The 18,150-nt window shown below is 40.8% G+C and overlaps 1 protein-coding gene across 2 annotated transcripts in view; it reads left to right on the top strand.

Moving 5' to 3' along the window:
- MLYCD (malonyl-CoA decarboxylase) overlaps nucleotides 1-18,150 on the top strand; it is a 49,576-nt gene that overhangs the window by 14,642 nt on the left and 16,784 nt on the right. For both annotated transcript variants that reach the window (XM_039503581.1, XM_039503580.1), the window contains 3 exons: nucleotides 370-482; nucleotides 3,398-3,554; nucleotides 4,249-4,398. In XM_039503581.1, coding sequence (XP_039359515.1) covers nucleotides 370-482; nucleotides 3,398-3,554; nucleotides 4,249-4,398 — 420 coding nt within the window. The remainder of the gene's footprint in view (nucleotides 1-369; nucleotides 483-3,397; nucleotides 3,555-4,248; nucleotides 4,399-18,150) is intronic.

Here is an 18,150-nt window from a genome sequence, read left to right as displayed (position 1 = left end):
ACATGTGATTTGAGATTCAGTTTTTGTTAGGATTGAAGACCACTCAGATGCTGTTCTGGTGTGTCCTTTTCAACTTAACTGTTTTGGGTTTTAATCTGCAGCGCGCCGTAGAGAATGTCTGCATAGTATCTTGTAAACATTTTCCTCATTTTATTTCTAGATTAAAACGATTTCTATTTATTTGAGCTTCAGATGATTTGCAATTAGCTTCCTCAAATGGACCCAATAACTTGCTTAAAACTTCCAGTGTGGTAATGGTAAAAAAGTAAACAAAAAATCGTTGGTGAAATAGATGGCCTTTTCCTAGGTCGTTATCTTGCACCCAGTTTATTCAAACTAATGAGTCAGTTTTTCTCTTCCTGTTTCAAGGAAATGAATGGCATGCTAAGGAGCATGCTTTCGGAATGGTTTTCTACCGGATTCCTAAGCCTGGAGCGAGTCACCTGGCAGTCACCTTGTGAAGTGCTTCAAAAGATTAGTGAGTAAGTGTCAAGAATTTCCAATGTTTGTTGATGTAGTTTGAACAATGGGTTGGCCCTTTTGCAGGCCCTTGTGCAGGTCCCACTTCAAGAAATTGCATTCCTATGCTATAATGCAAAGTATGATTAAAGAATTGCAACCTTATGCATATTATTTAGCACATGCATTGATTTTAACAGAATTATGTAGATCATAAACAATATCCTTGGGGTGTGAGATGATTCATACTTATGGTCTTTTTCAACATAAATTAGAGTTGTAGGCTCTGGGAGAGTATGCTTAGAGCAAAGAAGAATATCTCTTGTGATGGCCATAAAAGACACCCAAGTCTATTCTGCTGCTGGTGAATTCTACACAGTAAGGAGGCAGTATAGTGTACCAAGACCATACATCTAATCAAATATTATTGTAATTCTTCAGCAGTCATGTATAGTGGTCATTTAAAGTATGTAAAAGCAGCAGAGATTCCTGTGTCTTTGAAATAAAGACTGTGAATGGCTACCCAACTACAAAACCAGTTTCTCCTCCCTTGGTTTTCACACCTCAACTGCTAGAAGAGGGCCTCATCCTCCCTGATTGAACTAACCTCGTTATCTCTAGCCTGCTTCTTGCTTATATATATATCTCACACACACACACACACACCCGCCCCTGGAAATTTCCACTACATGCATCCGACGAAGTGGGCAGTCACCCACGAAAGCTCATGCTCCAGTACGTCTGTTAGTCTATAAGGTGCCACAGGACTCTTTGCTGCTTTTACAGATCCAGACTAATACCCCTCTGATATTTAAAGTATGCAGAATCCAGTATAAAATATACAGTTAAAGCTTTGTTATCCAGCATGTTTGGGGAACGGGTAAGTCAAAAATTCTGGTTAATTCAGGGGGAAGGAGTTTGGATGCAGGAAGAGGCTGGGAGTTGGGAGGCCAGGAAGGGGGCATGCGGGGCACAGGCCCTGGAAGGGAGTTTGGGTGCAGGTGGATGCTTGGGGCAGGGGCTTGTGGCGCGGGCTGCCGGATCTGGGCAGTGCTTACCTCAGGCGGCTCCCCACAAGCAGCGACCTGTCCAGAGAGGTGCAGCCAGGAAGCTCCGTGCGCTGCCCCCACCGACCCTGCAGCTCCCATTGGTGCGGTCCCTGGCCAATGGAAGCTGCGGAGCCAGTGCTCGGGGCGAAGCGGGGGCAGCACATGGAAACGACTGGCCGCGCCTCTCCGGACACGTTGCTGCTTGCAGGGAGCTTCCTGAAGTGAGTACCGCCTGGATCCGGCACCCCAAAACCCCTCCCACATCACAACTTCCTGCCCTGAGCCCCCTCCCACATCGCAACTTCCTGCCCTGAGCCCCCTCCCACATCCAAACTCCCTCTCAGACCCCGTACGCTGCACCCACTTCTGAAATGCCGGTTTATAGAGCTTTCCGGTTTGTAAAGTGCTGGATAACACAGCTTTTCTTGTAAATTGAGGTCAAGTTTATACAAATGCCTTGACAATCAACAATATTTATTTCTATCTTCAAAATTGATTCAGCTGGAAATGTGTGAATCAAAGTTCTATTGTGTTGAATTTTTTTTGCCATACTTGAACTCTAAGAAAAGCTTTCAAGAAAACAACATCTCTAAGAAAGAGTTGTGAGAGCAGGTAACTTCACCTGTTCTTTGTATCACAAAGAAAATAAAATGGTGATACAACGGTGGTCTGCAAAACAAAAATAACTAATAGAATCCAAGTCTTTCAAACTAGAGACTGGAGCATAACAGTTTTAAGACTAAAGTGTTTGTTAAATGAGTATTTAAAAAGACGACTAAGGGAATTTGTGTTCTACAGAAACTTCTTAATAAAAGTTATTTAGTTTAATTAAAACTATGTGATTAATCTGTGGATACTGATAAATTAAAGGATTTGAATAGAGTACTAAAACTAGTTGAGGAGAGACTTCATGTTCCTGTTTCACTATTACATGAATCCTTTTGAAATATTAATTTATAAAATCCTTTCACTAATATCTAGATTTCCTTTTCTAAAAATGACACCATTCTGTGCACATGCAACAAAAGTATTAGCAATCGGATGGGATGAGGAGGTTTGATTTTTAAATGTATTTGAAAATAGCATTCCATTAGGATAGACCAGTGGTTCCTAAACTTGTTCCGCTGCTTGTGCAGGGAAAGCCCCTGGTGAGCCGGGCCGGTTTGTTTACCAGCCGCGTCTGCAGGTTTGGCCGATCGCGGCTTCCACTGGCCGTGGTTTGCTGCTCCAGGCCAATGGGAGCTGTTGGAAGCGGTGGCCAGTATGTCCCTCTGCCCGCGCCGCTTCCCATTGGCCTGAAGCAATGAACCACGGCTAGTGGGAGCCGCGATCGGCCAAACCTGCGGACGCGGCCAGTAAACAAACCGGCCCGGCCCACCAGGGGCTTTCTCTGCACAAGCGGCAGAACAAGTTTGGGAACCACTGGGATAGACAGTAATATTAGGAGGAACCATTTTGTGCTTAATGTAGTGCTTTTCATCCAAAGCTTTCAAAGTTCTTTACAAGGGTGATCTCTGTTGTACTGTTGTAGAAACTGATGCCTGCGGGGATGTGATGTACCCAAGGTCTTTCAATGACTCAGTGGCACAGTAATCTAATCTGGTCTCCTCTGCAAAATACAAACTGCAAGTTGGAACTTACGTTCCAGAGAAGCCTATAGACAGACAGACAGACAGGGTGTGTGTATGTGAGAGATATTTTACAAAATCTGTTATGTTACAGTTTGAGGGTGAATTTTATTTTCTCATTTATAGCCTGATCTTGCCCTACTGATGTCAATAAGAGTTTTGCCATTGACATTAATGGGAACAGCATTGGGTTGAGACAGTGGGTTGTGTGAATTCTGTTTTTTTAGATGAAAATCTTAAGTTTTTTAACCTCCTATTCAGCTCTGAAGCAGTGCATCCTGTCAGAAACTGGATTGATATGAAGCGTCGAGTTGGGTCATATAGAAGGTGCTACTTTTTTGCCCACTGTGCAATCCCCGGGGAACCATTGATAGTCTTGCATGTAGCACTAACCAATGAAATCTCCAGCAGCATCCAGGTACAGTCAGCATATTCCATACCTACTCTAATGTTTAAATTGCTAAATAGGCTTGTTTTTAAAAGTTGGTTCAGAATGGATCAGAAGTCTGTGTTAAACTCTCATTTTGAAAATCCAAGTTAAATTCTTGGTGCTACTAATGATACTACTTATTTTTTCAAGAATAACTCTAGTGAATGATGTAATGTGAATTGTAATACAGTTTTAGAATAAGTGGCAGGAATCTTTGTTCATTGAAGAAAAATTCTATTTTGGTGGTTGTGTTAATGATACCTGCCAGTAATGGGTGGTCGGTCTCTTGCCGCCCTCTCCCCACCCCCCTCACGTTCTGCCGCCTTCTATAGTAATGGTGAGAGAGCTAGCTTTCAGAGTACAGTAAAAGCTGTGTTATCTTTACCAACCAGCATTTCTGGTCTTCAGTGAAAGTCTGGTTGGCGAAGGCTCCCTTCGTGGCTCCCTGGAAGCGGCAACATGTCCCTGCTGCTCCTAGGCAGAGGAACGGTCAGGGGGGATTCGGAGTGCAGGATGTGGTGATTAGAATATCTTTTATACTGTGCTAGAACTTGACTTTGTCTCAATAGATTGAATACAGTAAGAGAATGGAAAAAGTGTCGTTATTAATAAATTAGAAAGTAGTAAAATAAGTCTTGTGGTGATGGTAACTCTTACTAATTTTTTAATTCTTCTTTCACAGGCCATAGTGAAAGAGGTTCCCCCTCTAGAAACAGAAGATATGAACAAAATTACTACAGCCATTTTCTATTCAATCAGTTTGACTCAGCAGGGACTTCAGGGTGTAGAACTGGGGACTCATCTCATCAAACGAGTTGTTAAAGAACTACAGGTAGGTGTGGTAAATTACACTTTGGGGTTTTGTCCTGCTGAAGTCCCTCTTTTTTCAAGTAGTCACTTGCCTCATTACTCAAGATGTAGAGCTGCCATGGATTCCCATTAAGTCTTTGATGACTTTCTAAGGGCTGAAAAAGTTTTTTCCAAACTGTATTTAGTAAATCGTCACTAAAACTTAATATTGGCTCCTTGATTTTCTGTTTTTTAAGAAATATGTGTCTCTCTTCAACTCATTTGGTAGCTTTCTTTAGCAAAATACCTCTTAGCTGACATAGTTACAAGGGATTTCTCTTATCTGAATGCAGATTTTTTTCTCAGTGCATTATAGTATGTTTTGTCATAGATAGATAGATATACATACCCCTCTTCTTTGTTTTTGGCAACTAATAAATTAGATGTTTGAGGTTCAGATTTTGAAAATAATGAGGTTAGAAGCTGATGTAGAAGGTGTAAAATAAGACCCCTGGTGGTCCAAGTCCAGGGTACAACTCCTCCTCCTCCTCCTCCTCCAAAATGTCTTTTCTTTACCTGATTGTTTTAAACCGTCAAAGTTGAACTCTTAGTATAGATATTTAGTTTCTACGTTGGTCTAGAATGTAGTATTTTGGTATAGTACAGAGAACTGTGGAATAGAATATTGCAGATAAGTCTAGGTTTATTTATTAAAGTAATTGCAGCTATTTATTTATCATTTGCAATTTCTTTGCATTGTTACAAATGTTTCACTGCAAGGTGAACAACTAACTGATCAACATGTCTCCTATTCTAACTAGAGCTGATCCAAAAAATGGAGTGTGTGTATGTGTGCGCGCACACAGAAATCTTCCCTTTTTAAAATTTCCCAACCACCTCTAATTATAATAGAGTAGCACTGTATTGTGAACCCAAATAATTGATGTGGAGTATGGATTGTTATAAGAATTTAGAAATAGCATGTGAAAGCACTAATGGATTTGAGCTTTCAGTTGTGTTGTAATTGTAAATAAAATGTCTCCATGTGTCTGCTATTTTACCTGTTGTAACAAACACGTCCACCTTTAACTATTCTAGACTCTTGGAGAAGAGTTTATTTTTCTTGTAGCTGTTAGGAATAACTGTTGGAGGATCTGTTCTTCCTATTAAGCTGAATTAACATTTTTGGAAGTGTTAGTTTAGTGAGATAGAGTATTGGAGCATATACACACAGATACATAAGTCCTTACATAAATTGGGGCTATCAGAAGTACATATATTCTGACTCCTATTTTAATCAGAATCATATACATCGTGAAGTAGTTGAACTTTAATGGGTCAGTTAGTTTTGTAAAGAATTTAAACAAAAGAATAATGCATTGATCCTTAGTGTTGCACTAAACAATTGCTTTGAACTGTAAGCAAGGTAGATAAAATATAGTGAAAGCATTAATAGTATAAGAAATGTTTAGTATTAAACAATACTCTTACTGAGAGAGGCATTAGGAAATCCTGACTTCTCATTTTATTAGGTTAATATTTAAGCAACCTTGGCATGTGGTCAGGCACTTACGTTCCCAGGCGTTGCCCAGAATCTGTTGTGGGTTATGGAAAAATTTGGCTTTCTATTCCAGGATCAACTTCTGTATGAACTTGGTGTTAGATCAGACACTTATGTTATCAACTTATTAAAAGTAAAGTTTTATTCAACAAAATTAAAATATTAAAAATGCAGTCACGTTTGCTTTTTTTCAAGATGGTACTGAAAAGTTTCAGTGCAAAACTACCAATTTAAATGTAGGGATGTTTAATGCCTGAGAGGCAAACAGGCCTCTTTTTCACTGTAACTACAGTGAAACCCCGCTATAACATGATAATCGTGATAAATGCAGGGTCACGTTATAGAGGGGTTATGAAAATTTACCATTTCAAGCTGGTCAGTTTCTCTTGGGCAGAAAACGACTTGCATTTGCGAACTGCCCATAACAGTAACTGAAAGGGTGTAGCAATAATTAGTGACAGCACAAGCTAATCAACCTATTAAACGAGCCAGAACCAGCCTGAGAATGGCAGGATTTGGACTTTGAAAACTGGAGTTTTGGGACCTGGCAGACTGGGGCTGGAGCGGCTCTCGAGGGAGTTGTACAAAGGCGCTCAGCTGACTCCCCTCCACCCGGAGAGCCGAGTGCAGAGTTTGACACTGAGGAGTTGCTGATATTCAGAGCAAAGTTCATGCAACTGTTTCTGTAGCATCCTTCCCAACTGTCAGCCTGCTCCAGCAACGGGGGCTCTCAGCCATGCAGCAAGAGAGGGAAACACGTGGGGAGAGCAGGGGAGATGTGCAAGGGGCAGAGGAAGAGCGAGGAGCAGCTTTGGAGGAAAATGGCTCTTCTTGCCAAAAGGGGAAGCGGGGGAGGCGGCAGGAGAAAGAGGCAGTGGGGAAGGCACATTTCTTTTCTTTTCTTTTTCTTATTTTTGCTTCGGTGGCAGCTGGAGCCACCTTATGATTGCGTTATATCCGAATTCGCGTTATAGCGGGGTTTCACTGTATCTCTTCGTAGATGTGGAGACTAAAGAACTTAATCACAAAAGTATCTGGAAAAGATGGGGAGTGAAATTTACAGACAGTGTTACAACCCTGTCATGCAAAGTGGTGTTCTCCCTTGATTTTAATGACAGCTGAAGATTCTCAGCAACTTACCGAATTAGACCCTACAAAGTTAGAAATCCTTTGGTGTCCTGAATTGGGATTCATAGTGTTGTTACAGAGAAATTCAAAATCCAAGCATTATAGGCATTAAACATTTTAATTTTGGCTTTAGACAGGCACTTAGGAAGTTGTCTTATTAAAAGTTTAGCTTGCTCATGTTAAGTGCCAAACTAAATTGCTGTGTTTTGCTCTACTTGCTGGGTGTCATTCCCATAGATATTAATATTATTAGGCTGTAATATTATTCTCATGCCTTGATTTAAAAAAATAATCCTTGGGGAGAATAAACAAAGGGTATAATGACAATGTGGGAAAATATGTACTATTATTTATTTGTTTACACTCCACTATATTTGATTAATTCAAAATCACTTAATTTCAAGCCTCTGTAACTTTTAATTTCCTAAGGAAGTGACCATGTTCTGGATGTTGCCATCTTGAAAATGTTTAAATGTAAAAATTAGTGAGAACCTGATAGCTGAGCATTTGGCAGAATACTGGAGCTATAATTTAATTGTGTATTGGAATCTGGAAAATTTTAGGAACAAATTGATCATCTGTACACAGTGCTTCCGAACAATGTGTTTATTTTGGAATACAGTCACTGTGCTTTTATGTATCAGTGTGCTGAAGATTTTGATTGTGTAATCATGATTTGTAAAAGCCCTTGTGATGGATGGCTATGAGCTATTTTCTGTTACTCTTGGTCTGTTCTGTAACTAGTTTTTAGATCAGAGGTAATAGGGAAATATATTTGATGAAAACCAAAATAAGTGAGCAGAAGGAACACTTTTTTCTCTCAAAAAAGCCCCAAACCTTCATGTTTGAAGTATGCAAGAGAAAATTATTTCAAATAAATTCTTGCCAATGTGTTGGAAATAGAAATATTTCTGATGGATTTGCATTATGGAATAAGTATAATGAGATTTCTTGAAGTAAGGTTTTAAAGATTCTAATATTCCCCACTGTGGAAATACTAGTGCTGTCTGAAAAAGGTCACTAACTAACATTATAAAAATAAATAAATAGGGGATTGTATGAATTATATTTTTTTCACCATCTTGGTTTTCAGACAACTGAAACGTTTTTGCTTAATCTTAAAAAATAACAGAATAAAAACCCAAACAATGAATCAAACTGAGAACAGATGTGACTGATTTCAACCCAAAAATGAAGAGATTGGGATGGGAGGGGAGGGATTGTTAGCAATTGAAAATCAACCTGTAAAATGGAAAAAACTTGACATTAATTTTAGACCTCACAACACACATCTATAATTATGTTTTGTATTCATACGTGTTGAAGGATGTTACATAAATATTTGACAAATATTTGTCAGTACATAAATATTTGTCAATTTATTACTTTTCTTTGTAAAGCACTTTGAGATCTACCGATGAAAAGCTCTATATATGAGTGAAATATTTGCGTATTCAGTGTTTTTTAAATTTAAATGGCACAGGGGGTGGCCATCAGTTTTACTGTTTCAATCTGTTCTAATGTCATAAAAGAATAACCTTTAAGTAGACTACAAACTGAGTTGAAAGCTTGTTCAAAATGATTTATGAAACATTTTCTCTTTGTCTGGGGGAATTTTTGTGAAATTCCAAGTTCTTAATTGCCTCAGACTGAAAAACTTGGGCTTCATTTCAGCTTATGTTTTCCAGAAAGTTTTATTATTAGAAAGATGAAAAAGGCTAAGTATGTCAGAAGAGCACTTAAAAAGTTTCCCAACAACCTGTTTGTTGTTGTATTCAGGAAGTTATATATGAGTTGGATAATCACAAACTTGAGTAGAATCAAGAAGAAAATGATTGAGCTTTCTTCAGAAAGAAATAATATAGATATAGCAGCACTGTATTGAATGTAAAACATCTCAGTCTGTTGCGGCTCCACTGGCTACTACACAGCTCAAATTTAATGTAATGAATAGCAAAGGGGCCAAAATGATGCTGATTTGCTTGAAAAGAAAGGTTTGTGACCAAGGGAACAAGTCAAGGTGTCAGCTCACCTAATGATTAGGAAGGAAGAGTCAGCAAATGCTATTCATTCAAATGAAACAAATGTCTTAGTCATGGATATTCCAGAGGGGATGGATGGAATTTTACAGTACACTTAGGGCAGCTTTGTAACTAGTTAAGTTACAAAGAGATCCATATTTCTTTTTAATTAACATTTACAGAATTGGTAAACTCCCATTCTCTTGCAGAAATTGAAAGATAAATTTCTTAGAATTTATTGAATAGTCACACTGTGTGGAAAACAGAAGCATGAAAATATATTTAATCATTACTCAATATACCTAACTTGTCATTGTTGCCAGACTGTCATTCCTGTAGATCAGATGTTTAAACCATATTTGTTTAAACAAAAATACTCTCCCCTCTGCAAATGTTGCTGAATGTGGAACTATTTCACCTGCTTTATAGAATGTGTGTTCTCCTAAAAGTCTGATGAGGTAGTGCTTAAAATTTTTGGTGATGCTGGAAACTAAATTATTTAAATAAATGCTGTAGGAAAACCACTGAGAATTTGACAGATTCATGTGAGTAATTTAGATCTTTTATCATGTCTCAATACTGCTTCCCATCACGTCTGTGCACATGTGATCTCACTGCAATCCTCCAGGTCACTGGAACAGCATGTGTGCTTAACAGCTGGCATCGCAGGAGATGCTTCGTATTTTGAGGCTCTCTGCCACAGTCACAGCATCTCTTGGTCATCGCATCTCTAGACTGGCCAACTCCAGTGCGGAGTCATTTAAGGCAGTACCATGTAGTCCAGAGCTGATCTGCACTGAGTGGTAGGTTCTTGACTATTGGGAGCTGGCTTGCTGAGAATGTTGTTTCATCTGCTAACCTTGGCTTTAGTTTTCTCAATATGATCTCTAAAGGAGAGTGTGCAGTCGAGAGTAACACCAAGGTATATAGGATTTATGGAATGAGTAAGTTTTGTCCCAAGCCAGCTGCCCTTGAATTCACATTTGGCAACTTGTTTTTTGAGATGGAATGCACTGTCTTGCATCTTTGCTGGGCTTACATACAGTTGGTTGGCTGCACAGTACTTGTCTAGGGTGTTTAGTGTATTCACCAGAGTACAGTCTAATATTCCAAACTCCTTGGGCTTTGTGGTGATGCACAGATTATCTGTGTAGATAAAGCATCTTTTGCCAGGGTAGCTTGATGGGTCATTTGTGTAGATATGGAGTAATGTAGGTGCTAAAACCCAGATTACCAAGGCTCAGTGTGCTGAAAATGTACTGTCCCAGATATTCCTACTATATCATGACAGATTCTTCTGTCATTGCATGTAACATGATTAACAATAGTTGACTTTGAGTATGTTGGAAGTGTTGCCTTCTCTGATAGAGGTTGGAACGATGGCCTCCTTTGCCCATCATTAAAATGCCACATGCTGCTATGCAGCATTATTACTCAAGAAAGCATGATTTTGTTGGAGATATACACAAGAAGTTTGGAATTAATGTACTGAAAAATTGTTTATATTACAGTGTGACAAAAATTAGGAATGTATATACAGTTAGCCTTTCAACGTACTTTACCAAGAAGAGTATTAAATAAATGAGATGCATGGTACGCCTACATAATTGTGCTGTTTGTAAGAAAGGTGACCTAATTTTGGCAGTGTTGCCATGTAACGGAACAGTGTGTAGCAAATAGATGATATGCTATTTTAATTTGTATGTTGTCCTCTTTCAGCTTTTTGGCATTAAATAAAGTGAAACCTTTTTAAGGTATTGAACGAATGATGCAGCAGGTTCATTGATTTCTTGAAATTTCAGATTCACAGACAACCACCTTTTTTCTCCTTCTGGTGCCCCGTTGTAAAGCTGCCTCATTGTATCTTATTCTAGCCACATGGGCAATCAATGACAATATATATGATGTGTTCAGTTAGCCTCTTTCCCCATACCATAGGGGTATTCTTACTCTGTGTGAAGCTCTGGAAAGAGAGTTTTGTTTCTGCTGCCATATCCACTACTTTTCTGTTGCAGTGAAATATTCTCCTTGCCTACAAGAAGGCATCTCACTTTTTCCACCTCAGAACAGTATTTTGGTTTGTCTCCATGATTTTGAATGAAAACCATTTAAAAAATAACGGGTATCAAAGGGAACCAATGTCAGAAAGCTAAAGTCAGACAAATTCAACTCTATGAATCTATGAAAAGCCACTTTTTAATCCCACATCTGACTTTTTTATTTATTTATTTATCTTTGTAAAAACAACTCTTCCTTATTTGGGTTCTAGCTATTTTATTTTCCTGTAGTGCCAAGATGCTAGTTGACTTGCAGACTTTAATTGGCTCATGAAATTTTGCTTCGCACTTTTCTATCTCCTCACATAACACCTTTTACAGCCAAACTTTAAGAAGGAATGTTTAAACACTTAAAGAACTACCATTCTTAACCATTTCTTTTCAAGTTTTAAATAGTCCCAGATGATGATGATCTTACAATATTGGAAACTGTCACAAGAATCTTATAAAATTCTGTAGGCAAGCAAGATTAATAGATTCCAACACCAGAAGGGACCATTGTGATCATCTAGTCTGACCTCCTCAATAAAACACAGACCCTAGAACTTCCCTAAATTATTCCTGGAGCGTGTCTTTTAGAAAAACAACCAGTCTCGATATTAAAAATGCTAGTGATGGAGAATTCCCCATGACACTTAGGAAACTGTTCCAGTGGTTAATTACCTTTACTGTTAAAAATGTATGCCTTATTTCCAGTCTGAATTTGACTTGCTTCAACTTCCAGCCATTGTATTGGGTTATGTTTTCTCTGCTAAACTGAAGAGCCCATTGTTAAATATATATTCCCCATGTATAGGTATTTATAGACTGTAATCAAGAGACCCCTCTTTGTTAAGCTAACTAGATAGATTCAAGAAGCTCAATCACTATAAGGCATATTTGTAATCCTTGAGTGGTTTTCATGGCTCTTCTTTGAGCCCTCTCCAGTTTGTCAACATCCTCTTGTATTGTGGACACCAGAACTGGACACGCTATTCCAGCAGCAGTCTTACCAGTGCCAAGTGCAGAGGTATAATAACCTCTTTCCTCCTCTTCAAGAGTCCCCTGTTCATGCATCCAAGGACCTGATTAGTTCTTTTGGCCACACTGTCTCACCGAGAGTTCATGTACAGGCAGTTATCCACCACAACACCCAAATCTTTTTCAGTCACTGCTTCTCAGGATAGAGTCCCTCATCCTGTAAGTGTGGCCTACGTTCTTTGTTCATAGACAGATGCATTTATATTTACCCATATTGAAACACATATATTGTTTGCTTGTGCCCAGCTTACCAAGAGATCCAAAGCTCTCTGGAAGAGGACACGTCACTGATAATTATTTACCATTCCCCCAATTTTTGGGTCATCTGCAGACTTTATCAGGGATGATTTTATGTCCCCTTCCAGGTCATTGAGAAAAATGTTAAAGAGTGTATGGCCAAGAACTAATCCCTGGAGGAACCCACTAGAAACACTGTGAGTATCATTCATTACTGTGCTCTCCAGGTGTTTGAGTGTTTTAAACTACCCCGCAATAGTTTCCACCCATCCTAGTATTTCTGGGACTATCTCACATTTGCAGGGTGATGAAGCAGTCCTGCAAACCTCACTTTCAGAATGTCAACATTTTTGTTTGTTTTTAAATAACAAAATGCAACATACTGCTGATACTAAAATAGATCATCATGTTTCACCACAGTGTTTCAGTGCAACATCGTGTTCATGTTTGTCCCGTTGGCCTTCTTAGTTATGCATAACTGTTCTCCTGTTACCTTGCACCTCTACTTTTTTTGTTTATTACATCTGTCTGGGACAGAGAGTTTAGGGTTTTTTTGTTTTTGTTTGTTTTTGTTTTGTTTTTTATTCAGCACCTAGCACAACTGGGTCCTCTGCCTTGACTGGAGCTCTAGGTAATTACAGAACTACTGTTAGGCCAGACTCTTATAAATGGAAGCCTTTTGACTCATTAAAGTCAAGAAAATATAGGTCCGTATCCAGTAATGTTGGAAAAACAAAAATTATTAATCCACTTGTCCTTTCTCTTTTCTATGGTGCCAAAAGCGCATCCATGGCAGTCATGATTTCCTTCTTCTCTCAACTGCAGAAACAGAATTACTAGCTTCCTAAAGGAAATTAAAGCTGCAGGTGAAGGAATAATAAATATTTAAAATGTCATAGTAATGACATTTCTAGGTGCATATTGTCTTTCCTGGGATGAATACACCCTTTAAATCAATAAACTAGCAACTTAATGATCACAGTTTACTAGTTATTATATTTTATGAATGTTTCTCTCATAGAGCACACTATATTCTGAAAAGATTTAATTTTCAGTATGAAATATGGTAAAAAAAAAAAAATTGGGCAGGGGCAAGGAGAGAAAGGGGCTTACTCAGTAGGATACCAGGAGCATTTATATTAAAATATTTTTTTTGAATCATAGCAATCAAAATAAGGTATTATCATCTTAAATCCAGTTTTTGTTCTGAAACTCAGACTGAATGAATGACACCTCACTAATCAGTCTGTGATTTCTAACCAACTTCAAACAGGCTAATTCTAACCAGTTCTTGTAGATTAAGATCACTTGTTTTTAAACAGATGTATTGTGTTTCCAGTCTTACAAAATCAGAAGCTCAGCCTGTTACATTGGCTATATTCAATGAAAATAATGGAGGGGACTTAGTAATCAAAAGCTTTTTCTTGTCCTGAATTTTCAGCAACATTTCTCGTTTAAGATCAAAGTATAGCTTTGTTTACTTTAGTGTAAAATGGTATGCTGACAACATAAACACCCAGGTGCACAAAGGATCAGTATGTCTACTGAAAGGATAAGAAAAAAAATAACATTTCAAAAAATCTTTTTGTAAGCGTATAGACGTTACTTAATAGAACATTGTTCTGTGTCAGCTTCAGAAAATTTTTGGTAAGAACAACTCCTTTGTGTGCAGTAGGATTTTTTTATATCAACCTATCAACTAGGACTGCTGAAGTCACCTTGCATGTAGCTACCTGGCCAAAGATCCTAATTTAACTCTGCAAGATATTGAGGGGAAGGATGACGTTTAATCAAAGGCCATTTAAGCAGCATTAATAAACCGAGACAAAATTTTGCGAACATGTCTGCATAACTAATAGGTGGAGAAGGGCTCAGTGCTAGAATTTGTGAAATTTGACAGCATTTAAAATGAAGGGCTATGCTTTCATTTTTTTTTGTCTGATGACTTCTGTGGCCCCTCTTCTCCACTCACATCGTTCCTCCCCTTTCTATTATGTAATTTGGGTAGGTTGTTGGCAAGAAGGAGATGGGTCGTAGAAGATTATTAGAGCCAGTTGTTTGTCTCTGAGGGTATGTCTACATTACGAAATTAGGTCGATTTTATAGAAGTCGATTTTTTAGAAATTGATTTTATACAGTTGATTGTGTGTCCCCCCCACTAAGTGCATTAAGTTAGCAGAGTGCGTCCACAGTACTGAGTTTAGCGTTGACTTTTGGAGCATTGCACTGTGGGTAGCTATCCCACAGTTCTCAGAGTCTCCGCCGCCCATTGGAATTCTGGGTTGAGCTCCCAATGCCTGATGGGGCAAAAACATTGTCATGGGTGGTTTTGGGTACATGTCATCAGGCCCCCCTCCCTCCCTTCGTGAAAGCAACGCAGACAATCGTTTCACGCCTTTTTTCCATGCAGACGCCATACCATGGCAAGCGTGCAGCCCACTCAGGTCAGCCACCGCTGTTGTGTCCTGGGTGCAGCTGGCAGCAGATGGTACAGTAGGACTGTAAACCATCGTCATCGAACGACCACTTCCACTGGCACTCTGCTTTCCTGCAGACGCCATACTACAGCAAGCATGGAGCCCACTGAGATCACCGCAGCAGTTATGAACACTGTAAACACCACACGCGTTATCCTGCAGTATATGCAGCACCAGAAACTTCAAAAGCAGGCGAGAAGGTGACGGCAGCGCGGTGACGAGAGTGATATGGACGTGGACTTCTCTCAAAGCACAGTTCCTGGCAATTTGGACATCATGATGGTAATGGGGCAGGTTCATTCCATGGAATGCCGATTCTGGGCCTGGGAAACAACCACAGACTGGTGGGACCGCATAGTGTTGCAGGTCTGGGATGATTCCCAGTGGCTGCAAAACTTTCGCAAGCGTAAGGGCACTTTCATGGAACTTTGTGACTTGCTTTCCGCTGCCCTGAAGTGCAAGAATACCAAGATGAGAGCAGCCCTCACAGTTCTCAAGCGAGTGGCGATAGCCCTCTGGAAGCTTGCAACGCCAGGCAGCTACCTGTCAGTCAGGAATCAATTTGGAGTGGGCAAATCTACTGTGGGGGCTGCTGTGATCTAAGTAGCCAACACAATCACTGAGCTGCTGCTATCAAGGGTAGTGACTCTGGGAAATATACAGGTTGTAGTGGATGATTTTGCTGCAATGGGATTCCCTAACTGTGGTGGGGCAATAGACGGAACACATATCTCTGTCTTGGAGCACCAAGGCAGCCAGTACATAAACCGCAAGGGGTACTTTTCAGTAGTGCTGCAAGCACTGGTGGATCACAAGGGACGTTTCACCAACATCAGCGTGGGATGGCTGGGAAAGGTTCATGATGCTGGCATCTTTAGGAACTCTGGTCTGTGTGAACTGCTGCAGCAAGGGACCAGAAAATAACCATTGGGGATGTTGAAATGCCTATAGTTATCCTTGGGAACCCAGCCTTCCCCTTAATTCCATGGCTTATGAAGCCATACACAAGCACCCTGGACAGGAGTCAGTACGTTTAAAAGCGTGCTGGTGCAGTTTGCTGACTTGGTTAGACCTCAGCGAAACCAATATTCCCATTGTTATTACTGCTTGCTGTGCGCTCCACAATATCTGTGAGAGTAAGTGGGAGACATTTATGGCATGATGGAAGGTTGAGGCAAATTGCCTGGCCGCTGATTACGTGCAGCCAGACACCAGGGCAGTTAGAAGAGCACAGCAGGGCGCGCTGCTCATCAGAGAAGCTTTGAAAACCAGTTTCATGACTGGCCAGGCTATGGTGTGACAGTTCTGTTTGTTTCTCCTCGATGAAAACCCGCCCCCTTGGTTCACTCTACTTCCCTGTAAGCCAACCGCCCTCCCCTCTCCACTTTATCACCACTTTCAGAGGCAATAAAGTCGTTGTTGTTTCAAATTCATGCATTCTTTATTAATTTGTCACACAAATCAGGGGATAACTCCAAGGTAGCCAGGGAGGGGTGGGAGAGGAGGGAAGGACAAGGCCACGCTGCATTTCAAAACTTACTGAATGCCAGCTTTTTGTTGCTTGGGCAGCCTTCTGGGGTGGAGTGGTTGGGTGCCCGGAGGCCCCTCCACAGTGTCTGGGTGAGGAGGCTATGGAACTTGGGGAGGAGGATGGTTGGTTACACAGGGGCTGCAGCGGCGGTCTGTGCTTCTGATGCCTTTCTTGCACCTCAGTCATACGCTGGAGCATACCAGTTTGATCCTCCAGTAGCCTCAGCATTGCTTCCTGCCTCCCTTCATCACACTGACGCCACCTATCCTCTTGCGCGTCCCTCCTGTCCTCGCGTTCATTTTGTGCTTTCCTGCACTCTGACACTGTCTGCCTCCACGCATTCTGCCGGGCCCTTTCAGTGTGGGAGGACTGCATGAGCTCAGAGAACATTTCATCGTGAGAGCATTTTTTTTGCCTTCTAATCTTTGCTAGTCTCTGGGATGAAGATGATAGGGGGAGCGTTGAAACATTTGCAGGTGCGGGAGGAAAAAAAAAAAGGGAGAGTAGTATTTAAAAAGACACATTTTAGAGAACAATGGGTAGACTCTTTCACAGTGAACCAAGCTGTTAACATTACGTAGCCTATTATATTGAGGGCCTGCTGGTTTGGTGTGAGAGATCTCACAGGCAGGGCCGGTGGGTAACAGAATTTGGCTTGCAGGCAGACATGGTAAGCCACAGTCTTTTGGCTTCTTTAACCTTCATAATGTGGGAATGGTTTCAAACAACAGTGCCCTCATTTCCCATACCAACCACCCTTTGGGTTGGCCATTTAACCCGAAAACCACAGCCTCTCTTTTTAATGTGCAGCACAAACCCAACTAAACCCCCTCCTACACACCCAGTTCTTTGGAATGATTGCATCACCCCTCCCCCCACCGCGTGGCTAACAGTGGGGATGATTTCTGTTCAGCCACAGGCAAACAGCCCAGCCAGGAACAGCCTCCTCTGAATGTCCCCTTAATAAAATTCCCCTATTTCAACCAGGTGACCATGAATGATATCACTCTCCTGAGGATAACACAGAGAGATAAAGAACGGATGTTGCTTGAATGCCAGCAAACACTGGGACCATACACTGCCATGCTTTGTTATGCAATGATTCCAGACTACATGCTACTGGCCTGGCGTGGTAAAGTGTCCTACCATGGAGGACGGAATAAGGCTACCCTCCCCAGAAACCTTTTGCAAAGGCTTTGGGAGTACGTCCAGGAGAGCTTCATTGAGATGTCTCTGGAGGATTTCCGCTCCATCCCCATACACGTGAACAGACTTTTCCAGTAGCTGTACTGGCCGCGAATGCATCCAAGTCTTCAGGGCAAATTAATCATTAAACATGCTTGCTTTTAAACCATGTATTATATTTACAAAGGTCCTTTCTCCACCTTCAAGGTCTGGGAGCCTGCCTTGGGTGGGTTGGAAGGGTACTGGCTCCAGGGTGATAAACAGTTCCTGGCTGTTGGGGGAAACGGTTTCTCTGCTTGCTTTCTGTGCTCTATCTTCAATCTCATCTTCCTCGTCCCCAAAATTCCCATCCCTGTTGCGTGAGAATCCATTGACGGAGTGCACACACAGGGGTTGGGTAGTTGTAGGGGCACCCCCTAGAATGGCATGCAGCTCATAGAAGTGGCATGTCTGGGGCTCTGACTCGAAGCGACCATTTGCCTCTCTGGTTCTTTGGTAGGCTTGCGCGAGCTCCTTAAATTTCACGCGGCGCTGCTGCGGGTTCCTGTTATAGTCTCTGTCCTTCGTGCCCTTGGAGA

The sequence above is a fragment of the Mauremys reevesii genome, linkage group 16, assembly GCF_016161935.1.
Source record: "Mauremys reevesii isolate NIE-2019 linkage group 16, ASM1616193v1, whole genome shotgun sequence".
NCBI classification, from domain to species: Eukaryota; Metazoa; Chordata; order Testudines; family Geoemydidae; genus Mauremys; species Mauremys reevesii.
The sequence above is the reverse complement of the archived record's forward strand: the minus strand, read 5'-3'. Positions and strand labels throughout refer to the sequence as shown.